Source organism: Saccopteryx leptura, chromosome 3 (genome assembly GCF_036850995.1).
Source record: "Saccopteryx leptura isolate mSacLep1 chromosome 3, mSacLep1_pri_phased_curated, whole genome shotgun sequence".
In the NCBI taxonomy this organism is placed as follows: domain Eukaryota; kingdom Metazoa; phylum Chordata; class Mammalia; order Chiroptera; family Emballonuridae; genus Saccopteryx; species Saccopteryx leptura.
In genome coordinates, this window is record NC_089505.1 from 94,303,782 (window position 1) to 94,315,670 (window position 11,889).

At 42.0% G+C, this 11,889-nt stretch overlaps 1 protein-coding gene across 3 annotated transcripts in view; it reads left to right on the forward strand.

Moving 5' to 3' along the window:
• SPEN (spen family transcriptional repressor) overlaps nt 1-11,889 on the forward strand; it is a 101,759-nt gene that overhangs the window by 77,381 nt on the left and 12,489 nt on the right. For all 3 annotated transcript variants that reach the window (XM_066375166.1, XM_066375167.1, XM_066375168.1), the window contains 4 exons: nt 5,704-5,829; nt 6,146-6,259; nt 7,771-7,884; nt 8,772-8,872. In XM_066375166.1, coding sequence (XP_066231263.1) covers nt 5,704-5,829; nt 6,146-6,259; nt 7,771-7,884; nt 8,772-8,872 — 455 coding nt within the window. The remainder of the gene's footprint in view (nt 1-5,703; nt 5,830-6,145; nt 6,260-7,770; nt 7,885-8,771; nt 8,873-11,889) is intronic.

The window sequence follows — 11,889 nt, forward strand, 5'->3', positions numbered from 1 at the left end:
AATTTTGATTTGTTCACACCAGATGGCTATTATTGTGTTGGCTATTGTCATTTTTTTGACACTAAGGAAAAAGAGGTCAGTGATCCTGACTAAACAGTCAGGTATTTCATGTTTTAAAAATTCTTGTGGTGGCCAGGGCCTGTTAGTTTAGTGGATAGAGTGTTAGCCTGGCATATGGATGTCAGGTTTGATTCCCAGTCAGGGCATACAAGAGAAGTGACCATCTGCTTCCCCCCCAACCCACTCACCCAGAGCCAGTGGCTCGATTGGTTTGAGCATCACTCTCAGGCACTAGAAATAGCTCATTTGATTCGAGCATTGGCCCCAGATGAGGGTTGCCCTGTGAATTCTGTTTGGGGTGCATGCAGGAGTCTTATTTCCTCTCTTCTCACTTAAAAAAAAAGTTCTTGCCCTTGCAGTTGGCTCAGTGGTAGAGCGTCGGCCTGGCGTGCAGGAGTCCCGGGTTCAATTTCCGTCCAGGGCACACAGGAGAAGCGCCCATCTGCTTCTCCACCCCTCTCCCTCTCCTTCCTCTCTGTCTCTTCCCCTCCTGCAGCCAAGGCTCCATTGGAGCAAAGTTGGCCTGGGCGCTGAGGATGGGTCTGTGACTTCTGCCTCAGGTGCTAGAACGGCTCTGATTGCGGCAGAGCATCGCCCCCTGGTGGGCATGCTGGGTGGATCCCGGTAGGGCGCATGCGGGAGTCTGTCTGACTGCCTCCCCGTTTCCAGTTTCGGAAAAATAACACACACACACACACACACACACACACACACACACACACACAAGTTCTTTCTGCACACCAGTTGAAAATTGCTGTTATACACTAATGCTCTAAGCAAAAGATCTTTATTTTTATTTTTTTTCTAATGATGTAATGTAATCTTGTAACTAAAACATTATTTGTGCTTGTTGCTGACCTAAACTTCATCTTATAGGAACTGGGGGCAATAGATGGAAATGGTTGGTAGAAAGTAAACAAAAAAGAGAAGATTATATTTAGCCTGACCAGTGGCGGTGCAGTGGATGAAGCATCAGCCTGGAATGCTGAGGTCCCAGGTTCAAAACCCTAAGTTTGCTGGTTTGAGCACAGGCTCACCAGCTTGAGCCCAAAGGTTGTTGGCTAAAAGCCCAAGGTTGCTGGTTTGAGTCCAAGGTCATTGTTTTGAGCAAGGGGTTACTAGCTTGGCTGGAGCAGCACCTCAGTCAGGGCACGTATGAGAAGCAATCAGTGAACAAGTAAAAAATGTGCTGCAAGTGGGAGTTGATGCTTCTCATCTCAGTCCCTTCCTCTTTTCTCTCACAAAAAAGTAATTTTATATATATCATATATATATATATATATATAGAGAGAGAGAGAGAGAGAGAGAGAGAGATACACCAGCAAAACATTTACTTTTATTTTTTAGTTTGATTTTTAAAGTTCTTTTGTTTATTTATGAGTATAGTGTATACTGTAATTTTATTTATTTATTATTATTTTTTCCCCCTGTATTTTTCTGAAGCCGGAAACCGGGAGAGACAGTCAGACAGACTCCCGCATGCGCCCGACAGGGATCCACCCGGCACGCCCACCAGGGGGCGACGCTCTGCCCACCAGGGGCGATGCTCTGCCCCTCCGGGGCGTCACTCTGTTGCGACCAGAGCCACTCTAGCACCTGGGGCAGAGGCCGAGGAGCCATCCCCAGCGCCCGGGCCATCTTTGCTCCAGTGGAGCCTCCGCTGTGGGATGGGAAGAGAGAGACAGAGAGGAAGGAGAGGGGGAGGGGTGGAGAAGCAGATGGGCGCTTCTCCTGTGTGCCCTGGCCGGGAGTCGAACCCGGGACTTCTGCACGCCAGGCCGACGCTCTACCACTGAGCCAACCGGCCAGGGCCTATACTGTAATTTTAGATCTACTGCCTACCTATGTAGATGAGTGACTTGGAGTTCACCTTTCTATCTGGACTTCAGCTTTTTCTGTCCTTAGACAATGATCTATTAATTAATTTTCTCTTAGATAAGACTTTCAGATGTACTTTTATTTGAATATAGCTGCTACTTTAAATTTCGGAGGCATATAAAATGTATTTGGGCACATGGATACATTTTCATTACTAGGGTTGCTAAAAATATATATATTGTGTTTTAGAGCTAGGCTTCTCGGTAAGGTGGACACATTAGTATTCGTTGGAAACCATAATTTCATCATGTTTGCAATAGCTTGTGGTTGTCACTATTTTAGTGTCACTAAGTTAATAAGTTCTGATAACCCACTACCATCGGACCAGCCAAGGTTGTCACTATTTTAATGAAATGCAAACTTTGGGGAAACGGTCTGCTGCTTTTTGATAACAGGTTATGCCAGTGGTTCTCAAACTTTTTGAAGTTGTCGGGCACATTTAAAATCCTACAAATAATTGAAGGTACACTATATACAAATTTCTGAGAAATATGTTATAATAATTAAGTAAAATATTAAAGAAAAAATATAAAGTCCAAGTGTGCTTTTATGTTAATTAAATGTAACAAATACAACAAAATTAAATTTATTCTGACATTAAAAAACATTTTTATGTTACATTTTTTGAGTTATGCTTTTTAGAATTTGCAAAAAAGAGGGGTTAAAAAATAAAAAAAACACAAAAGAGTTATCTTTTTATATAGAAAGATACATTCTTAGTAAGATTTAGTAAGTTCAGCAGGTCCCAGTGTGAATGTGTTAAGTTTTTTCATTCTTGTGTTTATAAGAAACATGAGCCTGATGTGTCCTAGTGATTTCTTCAGTGTTTGGTCATATATTTAAAAGGCAAACTCTCATTTCCTTGTCAACACATTGAAGAACTCCTCTCTTTTTACTCTTAATTGTGTTGAGCGCAGAAAACCCCCACCATACATACCATCTTAACTTTACACCAAACAAAGGATAGAAGAAACTTGCCTCCCGTCTTTCTGGGGAACATGGGGGGTAATGTAAACAATCCAGCACACAGCTTAACAGCCTTTTGCAACCTAATTAGGCATGTGAGGTGGGGGGGTTGGGTAGACTGTCAGCTTATAGCAAATTCCCCATACCTCTGTGCCCCAAAAATCTAAACTCCCAAACCCTGTTGGTTTTTTGGTCCCCAACAGTCACATTTTTCTCTGGAATGCCATAGGGCGCACCTGAAAATCTCCTAGGGTGCACCAGTGTGCCTGGCGCACACTTTGAGAACCACTGGGTTATGCTATAGTGAGAAAGAACGTAGTTAGTGAATCTACCCACCGGTAGTCTTTGGAGACTATTTTTCTCTCTCTCCTTTAAAAATTCATTTATTGACCAGTGGTGGCACAGTGGTTTGAGTGTTGGTCCAGGAAGCTGAGTGAGTGCCCTAATTCGAAACTTCGAGGTTGCCAGCTTGCGCATGGGGTCACCTGCTTGAGCACAGGATCATCGACATGATCCGAAGGTCGCTGGCTTGAGCCACGGGGTCACTGACTTAGCTTGAGGGCCTTCCTGCCTCCGTCAAGGCACATATGAGGAGAAATCAATGAACAACTATGAATTGATCTTCTTAACTCTCTCCTCCCTGCTTTCTCTTTCTCTCTAGAAAATATAAAAATAAAATATATTGATTTATCAAGATTCTTTTAGAGAAGGGGAGGGAGAGAAACATTGGCTTGTTGTTCCATTTATCTATGCATTTCACTGTTGTTAGTTTTTAAATTTGTATTTATTGATTTTAGCGAGAGAGGAAGGGGAAACAGAGAGAGACAGGAACACTGAGTTGATCTGTCTGTGCCCTGACTAGGGATCAAACTGGCAACCTCTTTGCTTTGGGACGATGCTCTAACCAGCTGAGCCATCCAGCCAGGGCCATTTTTGATTCTCATATGTGCCCTGACCAGGGATTGGACCCGCAACCTTGGTGATCAGTACGAGGCTCTAACCAACTGAGCTACCCAGTTAGGACGAGACTGTTTCTCTTTAGTGTAGTTATCCTGAGTTATCACATTCTCCATAATAGTGAAAATAAAAGTGAATGTTTACAATTACTTAAAAATTTTTGAGTAAAAATTACTGCTTTTTTTTTTTTTTTTTTTTTTTTTTTTACAGAGACAGAGAGAGGAATAGATAGGGACAGACAGAGAGGAAAGAGAGATGAGAAGCATCAATCATTAGTTTTTCATTGTGACATCTTAGTTGTTCATTGATTGCTTTCTCATATGTGCCTTGACCATGGGCCTTCAGCAGACTGAGTAACCCCTTGCTTGAGCCAGCAACCTTGGGTCCAAGCTGGTGAGCTTTGCTCAAACCAGATGAGCCCGCGCTCAAGCTGGCAACTTCGGGGTCTCAAACCTGGGTCCTCCACATCCCAGTCCAATGCTTTATTCACTGTGCCACCGCCTGGTCAGGCAAAATTATTGCTCTTTTAAAGGACCCATCAAACAGCTTTTAAATGCATTACTCATTTCGCTGTTTCAGGTTTTTTGATTATTGGCTTGTGACCCTTAAGGAGGTTTAAAATAATCATAATACTTACTCTGTAATATATGGCCCAAGTCATTATTGTTTAGGTACAAGTTTTACCCTCCAAGTGTCTGGTTTCTCTGGACCATTTTCCTGTGTAAGTTAGGTTTTTTTTCCACCACCTTTTATAAGGAACCAGGACCAAGTGTCAAGTGTGACTACAGGTTTTGAGCATACCAAAGAGAAGGTGGGTGTTCCTTTATAGAGTTTTTATTTTTTAATCCAGGGATGGTGTTCTGATGCATTTTCACAAAGTAGTTTAGCTATTTATCCATCAATACTGGATATGAGAGATTAATAGCATATTTCTCAGTCATCAGGCTTGGTTCAATGAGATATCTTATAATTTAGGATTGCATATTTTAAATCACTTTTTTAAAACTTGATTTCTTCTTATTTTTCTCAGATACTGTATTTTAAATAGCTTGTTTCTAGTAAGGATTTTAGATACTGTGGAAGGGAATTATTTTTTTTAGGTTTTCATCAAATAGGCTGCCTTTTCTTTCTTTCTTTTCTTTCTTTTTTTTTTTTTTTTTTTTGTATTTTTCTGAAGCTGGAAACGGGGAGAGACAGTCAGACAGACTCCCGCATGCGCCCGACCGGGATCCACCTGGCACGCCCACCAGGGGGCGATGCTCTGCCCCTCCGGGGCGTCGCTCTGCCACGACCAGAGCCACTCTAGCGCCTGGGGCAGAGGCCAAGGAACCACCCCCAGCGCCCGGGCCATCTTTGCTCCAATGGAGCCTTGGCTGCGGGAGGGGAAGAGAGAGACAGAGAGGAAGGGGGGGGGAGTGGAGAAGCAAATGGGCGCTTCTCCTATGTGCCCTGGCCAGGAATCGAACCCAGGTCCCCTGCATGCCAGGCCGACGCTCTACCACTGGGCCACCTGGCCAGGGCTTTTCTTTGTTATCATAAATTTCTCCAGACAGTGTAGATTTTAAATTTCAAATTTGGTGCAGTTGCTTTTCTGCAGAGTGCTTCACATGAGAAGGATTTCATGGTTAGTGATTACAAATGCTGTGTTGTATAGTTTTTTAGACTTTAATTCACAATTTCATTGAGATGTACAGTTTTAACTAAGAACAGTATTTTTGGGAATGACTATTTTGAGAATATGTAACTTATACGGACTTGGTTTTTTCTAATGTATTTTCTTGTTGAAAATAAATTTCTGATTATTTTCTTGTATCACTAAGTGGTTTTCATTGGCCCTTTCAGGACATTGATATTAAGAAAGTAAATGGAGTTCCTCAGTATGCATTCTTACAGTACTGTGATATTGCTAGCGTTTGTAAGGCTATTAAGAAGATGGATGGGGAATACCTTGGAAATAATCGCCTCAAGGTAAAGGAATTTGCATAAGTTATTGTACTGGCATGATTTTTAAGATTTTGGAGGGCTCTTTTTTGTTTGTTTGTTTGTTTGTTTATATGTTTTAGGGGACATATGTTTGATTAAAATCTCAGTAATACAATTAACCATAAAGATAGTACATTTCTTTATCTTCATCCTGTTATACTGTCATCTTAATAAAGACTTGCTTATCCAGGCAAGATTACTGTTTTTGTAAATTTTTACTTGATTCATCCAAAGGTTTCCCCTGAGATGTTGGTTTAACAAGATTCCTATTACTAATAGAAATTTTGCCTTTTATATTCAGCTGGGTTTTGGAAAGAGCATGCCTACAAACTGCGTGTGGTTAGATGGGCTTTCTGCAAATGTGTCGGATCAGTATTTAACACGACATTTCTGCCGATACGGGCCTGTGATAAAGGTAGGTGGAGGTTTTGGTGTGTGGTTTAAAGCTACTTTTGACTCCCTTTTCTTGGTATTCTGTGCTTTCAGTCCCAATTTCTAGTGCCAACTTTTTCTTTTCTTTAATAACTCATGCATTAAAATTCTCTTTTCCAAAATTTGGCCTAGCAAGGCTCATCTATATTAGCTTATAAAATGAGTATTCTGAAAAACTATGTTGAACTAGCCAAGATGATTAATTTTGAAATAAGTATACATAATACCATTAAATAGAATTTTCCTTAGATTTTAATTTTATATCATATTAAAATTAAACTAATTATATAATTGTTCATGTTCACACTAATATGTAATTAGACTTGATATTTAAAAAAATGATGACTTTAAAGGGACATTTACACAATAGAAGATCTGATCAATGTTTATGTAATACACTCACAAACATGACAGGAAAGGGTCTCCTGGTCCCATTCCATTATGTAAAGGTAAAGCTTTTAACTCCTTGAAAGCAGATTTACACTGTAGTGGGCATGTTGCATAATAACTTTGACACTTCTTTCAATGTAGCTTTTGTTTGGAGAAATTGCACACTAGACTGCTAGTATAAATAAAATTCCAATAGTTTTATGATTGTAGTGCTACTTATGACCAAGAGTCATTAAGATTTTTGTTGAGTCAGTGCTCTTTATATTTGTTTCTCTCTTCCAAGAATATTGATTTGAGCCAAAACCAGAAGAATACTTAAATATAGCAAGTTCTCAGATAACATCGTTTTGTTCAGTGTCATTTTGTTATAATGTTGATGTGATGCTATAGAAACTAAACTCTCATTTATAGCAATTAGTCTGTGGTAAAATTTGTTTCATTATACATCATTTTGCTTAAGGTCCCAGAACCTATTGACAGTGTTAAGTGAGGACTTACTGAATAGTCAGTATTTAGTCAACATGGAAAATAAATTATAGAAAAGCAAAATAAAAGCATAATGTACCTTAAGCCACAATAGCCATGATCCTGAACAGTCTCTACATATTTTATTGTGTTTTTACTACAACTTCCTCATCAGGAAAACCCTGAAATTTTTTTCTAGGATAATATATATAAGCCTGACCTGTGGTGGCGCAGTGGATAAAGCGTCAATCTGGAATGTTGAGGTCGCTGGTTCAAAACCTTGGGTTTGCCTGGTCAAGGCACATATGGAAGTTGATGCTTCCTGCTCCTTCCCTCCTCCTTTCCTCTTTCCTCCCCTCCCCTCCCCTCCCCTCCCCTCCCCTCCCCTCCCCTCCCCTCCCCTCCCCTCCGCTCCCCTCCCCTTCTCCTTCTCTCTCTCCCTCCCTCTCTCCTCCCTCCTCTCCCTCTCTCTCCCCCCCTTCCACTCCGCTCTCAAAAAATGAATAAATTAAAAAAAAACCATACATATAAGTGTGTTTTCTCTTGGCAGTGTCCTTGTGACTTAAGATTTTGTTGGAACTGACACTAAATGTACTGGGTAAGGCTCTTAACTTGTTTTTTTTGGTTGTTCTTTTACAGGTGGTGTTTGACCGCTTAAAAGGCATGGCCTTGATTCTCTACAATGAAATTGAGTATGCACAAGCAGCTGTAAAAGAGACCAAGGGGAGGAAAATCGGTGGGAATAAAATCAAGGTGTGCAGAATAACTTTTAAACAGAGGCAAAACAAATTGTATTTGGTTCTCACCTTCTTAATTACTGGCACGTTGTAGGTGTCCAGCAAGTGGAGTGGTTTACATGATAGGCATTGTATGGCCTCAGTTTTTAAGGAAAATATTACAATTTTTATATTTGTCTACCTGAGGTCACAGGATCTTTTAAACTATTAGACACAGAACATTCTCTAAAAATCCTCTCATTCAAGAAATTGTGCTTCTCTATGCCCGGTGCCTGCGGCTCACCTGTGTGCTCTTGGTCCAGGTGGCCCACAGTCACCTGCACACCCAGGAGCTTGAAGTGCCAGTCACTCCATCTTCCTGCATGATCCTTTGTTCAGGATAGCTGGAAGGAATTTATAAATTTAATAACTATGATGTTTAGATTGAAATAAGTCTATTTGAAATAAGATATTGATAGAAAAAGATATATTGATAGATGAGGGTTATTACATTTTTAGTGACTCAGGGGCCGAGCTGTGAGTGAAGTTTAAATGTCCCTCTATATTTTATGTTCTATGGTTCCAGCATAGAACAGAAATTGCTGGATTTAGTTGATCTGATTATTTAATTAACAACCTAGAATCCTGCTGGGTAGTGTTCCAGTTTTCCATTTGCTTTTCCCACTCCTTTAGAATTGGGTTCTAGAACTTCATAATTCGTTACAAAGATTTGTATAGAATCAAGAGAGATTTCAGATTAACAAAATACAGTTTCAGTTATGATGGCTATGCCATATTATTGAGAAAGTTTACTCTTGAAATTTATCCAGAGAGCTATTTTGGAAAGAATTTTTAAATTTGGTAACATGTTTTGTTATTTTAATTTAAAACTTGCTTCGAACACCTGTTTTGTTTGTTTTTAAGGTGGATTTTGCAAATCGGGAAAGTCAGTTGGCATTTTATCACTGTATGGAAAAATCTGGTCAAGATATCAGAGACTTTTATGAAACGTTAATAGAAAGAAGGTATGTGTTTTAAAGCTATCAGCATAGCTTGAATTTTTAAATTTAGATGGGATTAAATTTTATTTTTTATCTTTATTTCTACTCTTACTCCAAAAAAATCCTTCTCTTCTATCCCTCCATACAGAAACACAGGTCTTTTTTTTCTTTTCAGATTTTATTTATTGATTTTACATAGAGAGAAGAACAGGGGTGAGAGGATGGACAGGGAATTCTTCATTGCTTGGTTGTTGTATGTCCCTTGACCGGGCAAGACTAGGGTTTTGAACCAGTGACCTCAGCACTCCAGGTCAACACTCTGTTGATTGTTCTAACACAGGCCAGGCAGCACAAGTCTGGTTTTATAAATCTAGTTGTCATGTGGCTCACGGGAGTTGGAGCAGTTAATCTACATTTCTCACTGACAACTCCTGCAATTTGAAAGAATTACTCTTTTGACACAATATATGTACAAATCATCCTGCTGTACAGTTTTAAATTAAATATAACATGTTGAAGTGCAGTATAAACTATTTTGTATATTTAGCAATGGTTGTCAACATGCATGTGCTCATACAATTAGTTTTTTTTAAAGAAAGAAACTTTCAAAAGACTTATCAAGAGCATTGTTTTATTTTTTATTTTTATTTTATTTTGTGACAGAGTCAGAGAGGGACAGACAGGCAGGAAGGGAGAGAGATGAAAAGCATCAATTCTTCGTTGCGGCACCTTAGTTGTTCATTGATTGTCTTCTTAATATGTGCCTTGACGAAGGGGGGCTACAGCAGAGCGAATAGCCCCTTGCTCAAGCCAGCGACCTTGGGCTCAAGCCAGTGACCTTTGGGCTCAAGCCGGCGACCTTGGGCTCAAGCCAGCGACCTTGGGCTCAAGCCAGTGATCTTTGGGCTTAAGCCAGTGATCATGGGGTCATATCTATGATCCCACGCTCAAGCCAGTAACCCTGTGTTCAAGTTGGATGACTCCACGCTCAAGCCGGCAACCTTGGGGTTTCGAACTTGGGTCCTCTGTGCCCTAGTTCGATACTCTATCCACTGCATCACCGCTTGCTCAGGCTATTTTTATTTTTTTAAGAGAAACTTTTAAATGTTTTATTCTGTTGGTTTTAGAGGGAGAGGAAGGTGGGGAGAGAGAGACAGGAACATCGATCTGTTCCTATATATGCCCTGACCAGGGATCGAATTGGTAACCTGTGTACTTCGGGATAATGCTCTAAGCAACCGAGCTATCCAGCCAGGGCAAGAGCATTGTGTTTTTTGTTTGTTTGTTTTTTGGTATTTTTTTGAAACTGGAAACGGGGGAGGCAGTCAGACAGACTCCCGCATGTGCCCAACCGGGATCCACCCGGCACGCCCACCAGGGGGCGATGCTCTGCCCATCCGAGGGGTCGCTCTGTTGTAACCAGAGCCACTCTAGCGCCTGGGGCAGAGGCCACGGAGCCATCCCCAGCGCCCGGGCCATCTTTTGCTCCAATGGAGCCTCAGCTGCGGGAGGGGAAGAGAGAGACAGAGAGAAAGGAGAGGGGGAGGGATGGAGAAGCAGATGGGCGCTTCTCCTGTGTGCCCTGGCCGGGAATCGAACCCGGGACTTCTGCACGCCAGGCCAATGCTCTACCACTGAGCCAACCGGCCAGGGCAAGAGCATTGTTTTAAATTCACATTTTTAAAATAACTTGTAAATTAGCAAGCCATGACATATATAAATTGCTAACTTTAGCAATGTAAAGGTAAACCATATTTCCCCTTGTTAATATTTTCAATCAGTCATGGTATGTAGTATTTAATATTTTTTCTGCTGCTTGTAAGAAACAATACAGTTAAGAATCATTTTGCCCTGGCCGGTTGGCTCAGTAGTAGAGCGTTGGCCTGGCGTGCGGGGGACCCGGGTTCGATTCCCGGCCAGGGCACATAGGAGAAGCGCCCGTTTGCTTCTCCACCTCCCACCCCCCCCTCTTCCTCTCTGTCTCTCTCTTCCCCTCCCTCAGCCAAGGCTCCATTAGAGCAAAGATGGCCCGGGCGCTGGGGATGGCTCCTTGGCCCCTGCCCCAGGCGCTAGAGTGGCTCTGGTCACCCCAGAGGGGCAGAGCATCGCCCCCTGGTGGGCAGAGCGTGGCCCCTGGTGGGCGTGCCGGGTGGATCCCGGTCGGGCGTATGCTGGAGTCTGTCTGACTGTCTCTCCCCGTTTCCAGCTTCAGAAAAATACAAAAAAAAAAAAAGAATCATTTTTCTTTTTTTTTTTTTTAATTTTTTTTTTTTTTCCATTTTTCTGAAGCTGGAAACGGGAGAGACAGTCAGACAGACTCCCACATGCGCCCGACCGGGATCCACCCGGCACGCCCACCAGGGGCGACGCTCTGCCCACCAGGGGGCGATGCTCTGCCCATCCTGGGCGTCGCCATGTTGCGACCAGAGCCACTCTAGCGCCTGGGGCAAAGGCCACAGAGCCATCCCCAGCGCCCGGGCCATCTTTGCTCCAATGGAGCCTTGGCTGCGGGAGGGGAAGAGAGAGACAGTGAGGAAAGCGCGGCGGAGGGGTGGAGAAGCAAATGGGCGCTTCTCCTGTGTGCCCTGGCCGGGAATCGAACCCGGGTCCTCCGCATGCTAGGCCGACGCTCTACCGCTGAGCCAACCGGCCAGGGCAAAAAAGAATCATTTTTAAGATCTCATGGTCTGAATCAAGCTATTTCTGTTAGCTTAAAATTGCCCTCAAATTGATGACTGATTCTTTTTCACACTGAATATATTAAAAACATTTTAACATAGTGTCAACCAGATTCTTCAATAGCTGATCACATTTGAAATTGGAAACTATCATCCATGTGATCAAGCTGTTTGTCCAGACATGTCTATAAGATTAAATCTCCTGGAATGTTACCACTAAATCTCCACCCCTATACACATGTGTTAGACAAAAGACTGTGCGTGATAAATGCTTTTAGACATTCAGATTCAAGTATAAAAGGCGCTATGACAGGCACGAGCCAAATCCTGATCGGGCTGCCAGAAACCTGTTGAATAAGTATT